At 43.4% G+C, this 11,393-nt stretch overlaps 1 protein-coding gene across 4 annotated transcripts in view; it reads left to right on the forward strand.

Annotated features, from left to right (window-relative positions):
- Positions 1-11,393, forward strand: part of TSTD2 (thiosulfate sulfurtransferase (rhodanese)-like domain containing 2) — a 27,877-nt gene that overhangs the window by 15,574 nt on the left and 910 nt on the right. For all 4 annotated transcript variants that reach the window (XM_010847063.1, XM_010847061.1, XM_010847060.1 and 1 more), the window contains exons 5-10: positions 3,556-3,681; positions 4,513-4,618; positions 7,858-7,976; positions 8,465-8,623; positions 9,164-9,302; positions 11,088-11,386. In XM_010847063.1, coding sequence (XP_010845365.1) covers positions 3,556-3,681; positions 4,513-4,618; positions 7,858-7,976; positions 8,465-8,623; positions 9,164-9,302; positions 11,088-11,377 — 939 coding nt within the window. In that variant the 3' untranslated portion in view covers positions 11,378-11,386. The remainder of the gene's footprint in view (positions 1-3,555; positions 3,682-4,512; positions 4,619-7,857; positions 7,977-8,464; positions 8,624-9,163; positions 9,303-11,087; positions 11,387-11,393) is intronic.

Raw genomic sequence — 11,393 nt, forward strand, 5'->3', positions numbered from 1 at the left:
ATATATATATATATATATATATATATTCCTTCTGGTTATGACACTAACCTTTCCTACACTTGTCCCAGGTTTTTATTCCTTGAGGCAATCACTTGATCAGTGATATTTTTCACACCCATGTTTTCTTGCAGATAGTGACTGAAAGTTGCATTTACCTCATCAGTTCATCACCAAGTCCTGACATTTCTGCCTCTAACATATCCTTTGATCCTCCATTTCCACCTCCTTAGACCTAGCCCCACCCTCTCTTACCTCATTCATTTCAGTAGCTTCCAGACTACTCTCCATTCTTCCATCTTTTCCCCCATTAAATCATTTTCTACACAGCAGCCAGAATGATTTTAAAAAGTAAATGAAATCCTCTCCCTCCCTCCTCACAATCTTTCAGTGTCTATGCAATGTATTTAGAGTAAAACCCAGATCCTTAACGTGCCCTTAAGTTTCCTGCATACTTTGGCCACTTCCACCTTTTCTACTTATCTGATGCCATTCTTTAGTCATTGCTGCTGCTGCTGCTAAGTTGCTTCAGTCGTATCCGACTCTGTGCGACCCCATAGACAGCAGCCGACCAGGCTCCTCCGTCGCTGGGATTCTCCAGGCAAGAACACTGGAATGGATTGCCATTTCCTTCTCCAACGCATGCATGCATGCTAAGTCGCTTCAGTCGTGTCCGACTCTGCGCCCCTATGGACAGCAGCCCACCAGGCTCCTCTGTCCACAGGATTCTCCAGGCAAGAATACTGGAGTGGGTTGCCATTTCCTTCTCCCTTTACTCATTATACTCCAGCAAAATAGCCTTTCAGTTTCTCGGAGCCCACAAATTTCATTTGGTGCCTTTGGGCCTTTTTACAAGAATACTTTCTTCAAGGAACTTTCCCACACCCACTCATTTCTCCTAATTTTTACTCAGTCTCCACTTCTCAGTTTTAATGATACTTCATCAAAGACATCTTTCCAGACCTTTAATCTAAATTCAGTTTTCCAGATATACTATTTCACTGCATCTTGTAGTTATTTTTCATAGCACTTGTCAGTTAGTGACTTTTATCTTAATATCTGTGACCTTCCTTAGTTTGTAAGTTCCCAAAAGGCAAAACTATGTATTTTTTAATCACTATGTCTGCAATTCCTGGCAAAATTGCTGATGCATTGTGGAAAAAAAAGAACATTTGTGGCTTATATACATATATCATCATCTGTATTTAGAGAACACCTTGAAAGATGGAACGGAAACCTGAGTGCACAAACAGGCAATCAATCTCGCTGTAGTTTGGGGCAAGGTGAACTGGCAGTGAGGGTCTCTGCCCACAAGGTGGCAGCACCTGCCTGGTTCTTAGGTTTAAATTCTAAGGCTTCAGGGATACATGCTAAGTTCTCAAGTTTCGTGTTGGTAGGAGATTTGGAAGAATGTTGGCATTTGTAGGGAAAGGGGAGAACTTGAAAATTCTAGAATTATGGAAAGAAGCTTCTGACCCCTTGCTATATACTTCTTACTGCCTCAAGAAATTTGAGCAGATGCATTAGAGGCTTTAGAAAGGAAAATTATAAAAGGTGGACCCTAAAAGATCTGGTATTGAATCCCAGATCTACCACCCCCAACTCTGTGCCCTTGGGTAAATTACTTGATTTCTCTTAAATTACTTGATTTCTCTAAGCTTCTGTTTCCTTTTCTGTCAAGTGGGAATTATGATATCTACCTTTCAGGATTATAATATAAAGACAGGAACTTTATAATATAAAGGTGCTCATTAAATGTTAACTGTTGCTCTTCATCTGTGAGGTATAAGGCTTTCCTCACCTAGCAGCTACTTTGAAGGGTTCAGTTGAGGAATCCTTCAACAGGAGTTGAAAGTCTAATGCATGGGTTTTAGAGGTTGCCCACCTCAGTATTCAGGGAGTGCACATACTTATATTTTATTTGGGTTCTGGGATTAAAATAACATAGGAAAGAGTCTTCTGGCTTACCCAAAAGACAGTTACACAGAAGCCTGTACCTCTTCCTCATATTTGCCCCTGTCAGAGACAGTGTTAGGGTAGATTTTTGGTTAATGCTGGCTCAGCTCTATTTTTCTATGTTGTCCCTTAAAAAAATGAGTTGGTAACAGGTGCAGTAGCCTGTACAGCAGAGATGGCATATGCTTCCTGCTTCCCTCTGTCAGCCCAGATCAGGCGGAGCCTGGATGTGACTCAGAATCATGGAACTCTGGAGAGCTACTGCTAATGAGTAGGCCCTGGCTTGTGAAATGAATCCCATTTCTATCCATGCTCTAAAGAATTGAGCCAAGTGAGGCAACAAACAAGTACCTCCTCTAGGCCCTAATAAAAGGGGAGCCTTTAAAAGTTTTCAAATTCTAATGCACTGGTAGGTATCATTGTTGTAATTGTTATATAAGTAACAATGTAATAACACAGAACTTTGCTCTAAGCTACTTCTCTTTCCAGAGAATACCATGATACACAGTGTTGCACTTTCGAAGTTTAGAAAGCTAGCTCTTCTAAAGATGATCCATCTTAAACTTACCGTAAGGGTTTTGTGGTACCAGAACAAGTAACTTTGCAGGCCCCCCAGAGCATTGCCTCTTAGGGTAGGGGCTTTAATCCAGGCTTTAATGTCCCCCAACCAGTGAAGCATTTCAAAGAGAACAGAGGGTTTGAGAAGCCAGAAAGCCTCAGGTTTGGATTCTCACTCATTTGCTCAGCAAATACATATCAAATGTCTACTGTGGGCAGGTACTACTCTAGACACCGAGTATGCAACAAAGAACAAAACAGACACAAGCTCCTCCCAGTGGGTGGGTTTGCCGTGGTGGGCTTACCTGCCCCCGCCCCCCACCCCACCAACCATGCAGAGGGTGCTCGTGTGCATTCCCGGCCCTCAGATGAGCTCTGTGCTTTAGGACTTGAGGAATATCTCCTCTGCAGCTTTTCATTATTGCTTCTTTTTCATCTCTCTTATCAAGATGAAGAAATTGAGGTTCAGAAAAGAGAATTTTCTCAGGGCCACTTGGCAAGTTAAGTGGCAAAGGTCCATCCTGATTCTGGATCTGCTGCCCTGAATTTAGGTTAAGCTTTGGCCACAGGACAGCTGGAACATCATAGCAAATGGGGCTTTCCAGTTGTTTTATCCATTTTATTCTCTGGTTCAGCATATGTTAACTGAGCACCTCAGCTGAGCTATGGGCAGTGCCATTTCAGAAAACTACAGGTATCTTTGTGTGGCAACACTCTGGTGTTCATAGCAGAGTTTCTGCTTTTCCTGTTAAGTTCACCAATACACATGAACCTGTTCTGCCCTGCAAAAATCCAAACTGAGTTACAAATATGGGCTTCCCCGTGGCTCAGTGGTAAATAGTCTGCCTACCAACGCAGGAGACTCGTTGGGACGATCCCTTGGAGGAGGGCTTGGCAGCCCACTCCAGTATTCTTGCCTGGGAAATCCATGGACGGAGGAGCCTGGCAGGTCACGGGGTCACAAAGAGTCAGACACAACTTGCCAACCAAAACAAAGAGAAACTTGGACGGCTGCATTCCCTTTTTCACTGTTTTATGTCTCAGGTTCGAATTGCTACGGAAGGAATCAATGGGACTGTTGGTGGAAGCAGACTGGCCACTAGACTCTATGTCAGTGTCATGCTTTCCTGCCCACTGTTTAAGGATTACCTGTGTAAGGATGATTTTAAGGTAAGAGAGATTGAAAATAAAATGGATTGAGAGCCATTTGCTTCTGCTTCAGTGCCTCTTCTCACTCCAGGCTATGGAGATCACCATAAAGAAGTAAGCCGTGCTGGACAGAATACCACTTCCCCTCTAGGTCTTGAGGCAGCTCAGTAGAAAGAGTATGCTCCTTCCAATCCATCTTCCAAGCTGCCACCATGTGATCATGGGCCTTTTTATATAGACTAAGGACATTGCAGCTTACACACACTAAACTCAAACTTAGCCATAATTGCTCACCTGAGAGACCACCTGTTTCAGGGGATCTCTGCGTGTTTAGTAAACCTGGTGGGATCAGATCAGCACTCATACCACAGCGGGACTGAAGCTCTTGCTCTCTGAAGGAGACTTTATGTCAGAGTGACTTTATGCTTTCGTGTCATGGGTTACAGAGGTGGTGGGAAATACCTTGCTAGTAAGTGTTAGTGTTGGTGGTGATGATATGAAAAGAAAAGGTTGTGACTCCTGAACAAAAGCTTGGATGCAATCTTACATATAGAAATTGCTTGGTGGTGTTTCAGTTTTATAGTTAAATGCTTATTGCTATAGAAACACCTTTTCAATTTGACATTTCTACACATGGTAGATACGCAATAAAGAAGTGCCAAATATAAGATTACATCTGTTGTGTAATAATAGGGTAGCTGAAGTATTAAGAAACCTCAAATTAGGAACAGCTCTTTCAGTGGGAGAAGGAACTTAGAGCATAGAATGTTCCAGATAATTCAACTTAATAAATATCTTATACCTGGAGATGGGCAAGAAAGACTATATTCTGTTTTGTTTCTCATTGGCTAGACCAGCAAAGGAGGAGCTTGCTGTTTTCCAGAATTGCGTGTTGGTGTGTTTGAAGAAATTGTGCCCATGGGGATCAGTCCCAATAAGATCTCCTATAAGAAGCCTGGTATGCTTGCTTTAAGAAGAAACATTTTCCTTTTCTTCATAGGGACAAATTTTAATATAGAGACAAATGTGAAAGCTAGACATTCTGATCAGCGAGGGCTGTGATGAATTCTCTCTTCAGAATAGCCGTGGGGTGGGAGACACTCGTGTTACCTGGTGCTCACATTGGCTCTTCTCTTTGGTGCTCTGGTGATGGGAGACTCGCTGCTTAGAATGACCCGGCTTAGTTATTCTTCTTGGTGATGGTTTGGAAAGAAGTTGTTTTCTCTTTCCAAAGATAGCAATTTGGGAAGAGTATAATTATTACTTGTAAATAGTTCATCAAATGGATAAGACATACAGACTTTTCGCTACAGAAAGCAAGCAGCTTTCAATACAAAAGCAGTCTGTTTGCAAGTGCTCTAGAATGTTCTTTTCCCCCTCACTCATGGGTATCATAGGTGGTTGAAAGACATTTGTTTGGCTGGGGTTTTTGGTTTTGTTTTACTTTTTACTATGAAAAATTTCAAACATTTTAAAAAGTAGAAAAAATATTATAGTGAACGCCCGTGTTCCTATCCTGCAGCTTCAACAATTACAGATTCAAGGCCAACTTTGATCAATCCCCACTCCCTTCCCCCAACCTAAATTACTTAGAAAACAATCCTGCTGTCATGTCATTTCATTCCTATTTTAGTAGATATTGCTAAAAAATAAAGGATTTTTAAAAAATAAATAATTATAAAACCGTCATATCCAAAACATTTTAATAGTAATTACTTAATATTATTGAATATTCAGCCAGGGCTTAAAATTCCCAGTTATCTCATAATTTTTAAAGTTTGTTTATATCTGGATTCAAGTAAGGTCTACTCGTTGTGACTGAGCCTTTTAAGTGCTTTTTAACCTAGAGCCTCCATCTTTTATTTTCCCATGCAGTTTATTTTTTGAAGGAATTAGAAAATTTTGCTTGTACTATTTCCCACAGTCAGGATAATGCTGACTGCATCTCCGTGTAATGTTCCTCTGTCTTTCCTGTGAATTCTAGTCACATTTATGGTAGTGCTGTCTAGCAGGAATATTATGTGTGCCACGATGGAATTTTACATTTCCAGTAGCCACATTTTAAAAAGTAAAAGGAAACAAGTGAAATTAATTTCACTAATACCATTTATTTAATGCAGTGTAGCCAAAATATTATTTCAACTTGTATTCAATGTAAAAAATTATTAATAAGATATTTTAGGGGCTTCCCTGGTAGCTTAGTGGTAACGAATCCGCCTTGCCAACGCAGGAGATACGAGCGTCCCACCTGGCTGCAGAGCAGCTAAGCACAACTACTGAGCCTGTGCTCTACAGCCAGGGAACTGCAACTACTGAGCCCACGTGCTGCAACTGCTGAGGCCGGCGTGCCCTAGAGCCTGTGCTCTGCAGCAACAGAAACCACCACGCGAAGCCTGACACCGCAGCTAGAGAGCAGCCACTGCTCACCACAACTAGAGCAAAGCCCACGCGGCAACACAGACCAGTACTGCCAAAAATAAATACTAATTATAACAACAACAACAAAGAGAGATGTTACTTTTTTTTTTTTTGTATACTAAATCCTTGAAATTCCACGTGTCACCCTTATTACAGCACATCTCAAACCACATTTCCAGTGCCCGTTAGCCACGCTGGCTAGTGGCTGCCATATTAGACAGCTCACATCTAGAGACCTGATCAGATTCAGGTTTGATTACCATTTTTCTTTTCTTTCCTTTTTTCCCCCAAGTCTACTTCATAGGTAGTACTGTCTCCTTTCATCAGGAAACAGAAAGGTCTGGCTGGCTCTATGTTCATTTTTTAATATGTAAATATTTAAAAGGGATAAGAGTTAAACCAGAGGGAAATGGGAGTAAGATACAAGCATCTGGGGAAGGAGACTCATGTATGAGAACAGAAGGCCCCAAAGGGCCGTGTCTGCTTAGTGTCCTTACCTTGGCAGGAGACCTCGTCGGCATTACAGGACCTCGCCGTGGAGGTGAGGGGAGAATGGGCTCCATGTAGTGCTGTGCTGCCTTCATTTGAGCTGCATTGTTTGAAGGCACTTCTTCTAAGCAGGTCTATGTGAGTCACTGTCTGATCAGGCCTCCACAGGGCCAGGAGAGCAGCCACAGTAATAGCAGCAGCCGGAACAGGTTGGGTTCCCTGCAGCTCCCTGTAAGGGGAAGGCTCAGCAGATTTCCATGCTTGTCATCACAGTTTTGAACCTCCCTTTCCACCCCACTGTTTTGGTGACTGTGTAATTATGTGACATCACATATAAAATCCAGCCCTGTTACATTCTCCATGCAGTCCTCAGATGGGCAGGCAGGAATCTAGATTCTTTGGTCATGCTCTGGGTCTCTAACCCCATCTGGTACCCAGCAGCTTCAGGGGGCTGTTGGGATCCATCACTGCGTGGTGCTGTCAGGATCGATCATGAGTGGTAACTGACACACCAGAGCCCCCACCTATGAGGTGTGGTTGCTCCCCTGTCAGATTCACCAAAAGTTCTTCACAAGCTACTGAGATGTCTGGACCCCTAAAGGTATAGGAATATTTCTCCCCTGGAGAGTAGAGAAGGCAAAAGGCCCCAGCAGACAGGTTCTTTCCTTTTAGTCTCCTTGTATTTTACTTCATGTCCTTTCTCTCCTTCTTCTGGCCTTTCATCTTTTCTCTCTTGCTTCTTTCTCGTATTTCATTCCTGCTGTCAACCCCTTTTCTCTTTTACTCACACACACAAACTTAGACACATTCTTCTCTGCTATATTTTTTAAAGACTTATTCAAACTTTGTTCCATAACCATATGCTCACACTTGGACTTGATGTTGGTATAGAACAGTTTCTAAAGCCTATAGTCAAGCATATACATGTCCAGGCCCCTCCATATACAGAACAATTGAACACCGGCCATAACATGGACCAGCAAACCCACGTGGCAGTTTACATCTCTACAGTCTGGCTTTTATCACTGGGTTAGGCCAAGTATGAGGATGCAGAATTCTTTGATTAATTATTTCTAAACTGCCAGGTCTCTACAGCACTCATCTTAGGAGGGAGAGTGACGACATAGATTTACTAAATTCTGTCATTATGCTGATCAGATAGCATTATTTTCAGACATAATTGTAACTATGAAGAGGAAACGTTTAGGTGGGGAGGAACAAATGGAAATCATTGGGCTGGGCCCTGTGTGATTTGGTTTTGTTTTTAACCAATTTTTTGTTTGGTTTTAGGAATCCATTTATCCCCAGGTGAATTTCATAAAGAAGTAGAAAAGTTTCTGTCTCAGGCAAATCAGGAAGAAAGTGATACTATCCTATTGGACTGCAGAAACTTCTATGAAAGCAAAATAGTAAGTAAGAAAACCACAACCGAGTTCCCACAGCACAGCGTGTTTCTGAAGGGGACACTGTGCCCACTGTGGCCCAGTCAGTGGCTCTCCTCCCGCTGCTAGCAGAGAAAACCCAAGCCTTTGAACACAGAATCTGGTGAGAAAGGCTAAGAAAATAGGGATTAAAGACATCTTGCACAAAATGAACTGTCTCCCATATGCCTACCCCTAGACACATGCCAGGATCTTGTCAAGTTTGCCTTGGGCAACCTCTCCAGTTCCCCAAGGTCTCTGAGAGGGTAACCCACAGCCCACCTAGCCTTGTTTCTAAGTTTTAGCTCTTGAAGTTTGAAAGGTCAGAGTATGGGATGAAAATGGCAGTGAGCCATTTTCTTGGCATTTCCTTGCCAAGGCAGGGCTGGGGAGTGGTGGTTGACGCAGAAAGAATCTTTGTTCTTACCAGGTATGTTTTTCTGATTAATTTTATTTCTGCTGCTTCTATATTGTAGGGACGATTCCAGGGCTGCTTAGCCCCAGACATCAGGAAATTCAGTTATTTCCCTAGCTACGTTGATGAAAATCTAGAACTTTTCAAAGAGAAGAGGGTGCTGATGTATTGCACTGGGGGCATCCGTTGTGAGCGGGGTTCAGCCTACCTGAAAACCAAGGTGAGTTCCCAACCTCAGGGCACTGCAGGCTTGGAGGCGAAGGAAGCTCCCACCCCCAGCCAGCAGGATTTATTGTCCCCTTGTATGGTTCCAGCATAGAGTTTCTAAGTATAAAGTCTGAAGTTCTTAAATCTCAAGATGTGAAAAGCACTCATCAGTCTTAGAGACTCATCAAGTACAAAAGGGAAAGATTAGTTGACATCTCCCTTTTCCTAATCCTTTTGCTTGATCCTGAGAAGAGCAAATTCAGTAACATTACATGTCCCAACAGGTGTCTACCTATATTTAGGGAGCCACAAAAATAGTTGGGCTTCCCAGGATCTCGAGAGTGAAGGCCCTGACTGCTGTCCTCAGCCATCCCCCTAGCGGGCAAGGTCTGGCCAGTTGGTTCCTCGCCCCCCTTGGTCAGCAGTTCTTCAGTGTCCCACAAGGGAACCAGGGGCCCCATTTTGGCATTCCTACCACATGTCGCTTCTCTGTGGAGCTTCCTACTGGCCTCTGCTAGTCTCCTCAAATTTCCTGTTGTGTTTCCATACACAGGGAGTGTGCAAGGAAGTGTTCCAGCTCAAGGGTGGCATCCACAAGTACCTGGAGGAGTTTCCTGATGGTTTTTACAAAGGGAAGTTGTTTGTTTTCGATGAGCGTTATGCCTTATCCTTCAACAATGACATAGTGTCGGGTAGGTCAGCACTGGCTCAGAACCGCAACTCCTGAGCAGGCACATCCTCTGTATTAACCTTCTGGAAGGCAGGCCAGTACTGATTGCTTGACGAATAAAGGGGAAAGGACTGCACAGGACCACCATTTCCCACCAGAGCTGGGGATGCAGTGCTGGGGCAGACAGAACCCTGACCATTAGGAGCCCTGGGTTGGGATCTGACTCTATTGTTTACTAGTTAGACAAGTCCTTTAAAATGGGAATAACCGCACTCACTCTGTCCACCTGCTAAGAGTTGAACTAATAGGCTAAATCTAGGGTCTTAACCTGGAGTCGGTAATATTGTACTAAAGGGGCCTGTGAATTTGGACTGGAAAATAATTTCATCTTTGGTTTCATAACCCTTCACTAAATATAGCACTTCAATTATGAATGTAAGAAGCAAATCAGGTATATTGGATGTACTTGTGACTTTGTCATCAATAGAAATCACAGTATTTTCATTATTACAGCTGCTATGAATATTTCAAAATAGCTTTTATGTGCATCATTGCTTCAAAATGGAAAGTTATTAGGCCCATCACTAAATCTTTTTGTGTGTTAAATAACATACTGTATCCCAGACTTTGAAGAATACTGTTATTTTGTATTTCTGTATAGTTGGTTTCCTTTGTGATCCTATGTATTTTCTGCATTTTAAAAACATTTTTCCAAGAATAGTCTTCACTAGGCTGTAGATTCATGGCACAAATAAAAGAGCCCCTAGTTAGATGGTGTGTGGACACATGTGTTATGCATGTTTAGAGTGGTGGGTGGGGCATTCCAGGGTGGGAGCTGACCCCAGGGCCAGAGGCAGAGTGGCTACAGGAAGCCTGTGGTGAGACTGTAGTCCGTAGTCCACAATAACACGTGGTACCAGATGAAAACAGTCAGGAGGAGGAAGATTAAATTAATCTTTAAGAAAATGGATCTTCGTCCTGGAGGCCACTGTTCTGAATGGGAAAGGTCATAAGCAGACAACCCTAGTGACTGTCAGAATTTTTTAGAACTTCTTTGAGCAGGGACCGAGATTGAATTAACACCTGGATAATAAATAAGATGGGAGTCTGATTTCTTCTCCCCTTTCTTCTTGATCTTTTTATTCATTTTAATGGTCTTATTTTGTCTCTTATTGGAAGCAACTTCAGATCTCTAATGGCGCTAGAGGGAGAAAAAAGTGGGGAGAGAGGGCCCAAAGGTAGCTTAGATAAGCTGGGTAAGGGGACTTGAAGAATGATGTTATCAGTGGTAATAGGAAGTCAGCAGGCAAAAGGGGCTGAGAAAGTAGATACATGAGCTTTAGGACTTGTGTGGCTGAGTGTACCCTGGCAACAGCAGATCCATAGGCCTGGGGAGACAGGTGTGGACTGCAGAGTTTCGATGTGCAGTCACCTGTATTCAGGCGTGTTGTGTCTCAGTGCAAAAGGGAATGGTGTTAAGGAAAAAAGCCAACAAAGGGTGTTGGCCAGCTTGGGACTAGTTAATGAAACAGAAAAACGTTACTACCTGTTTTCTAAATGGGGAAAAGAAAAATGGGTCCATGAATGCTAGAATCAAAAGACAAATCCCAGAAGCAACCTAACCCGAAAAAGTGGGGATGGGTGGGGGAGCCTTGTTGGTTAGAAACCTTCCCCAGGCCCGAAAGGATACATTAGATGCTGATGAGCAAAGGGCTAGGTTTAGGAACTGGAGAAGTGCCTGTCTACGTGGTGTGTGCACACACATGTGTGCTTGTGTTTTTATAACAAGGCTTTTCTTTCTTCCCAGAATGTTCCTACTGTGGCGTCCCCTGGGACCACTATAACCTCTGCTCCACTCCCCAGTGCCGCCAGCTCGTCCTGACCTGCCCTGCCTGCCAAGAACGAGGATTCACAGCCTGTTGTGTCACGTGTCAAGACAAAGGGAACAGACAGGCTGCAAGCCCCGCTCAGAGCAGCTTTAAAGAGGAATGCGAGTGTACAGCCCGACGGCCACGTGTACCGAGGGAGCTCTCACGGCGGGGGCCTCTCACAGCAGGCGCCTCTCCCCTCAAGCCTGGGGCCCAGGCTGGATGTTGATGGGAGCGGCCCCCTC

Source organism: Bison bison, unplaced genomic scaffold, assembly GCF_000754665.1.
Source record: "Bison bison bison isolate TAMUID 2011002044 unplaced genomic scaffold, Bison_UMD1.0 scf7180017864243, whole genome shotgun sequence".
NCBI classification, from domain to species: Eukaryota; Metazoa; Chordata; class Mammalia; order Artiodactyla; family Bovidae; genus Bison; species Bison bison.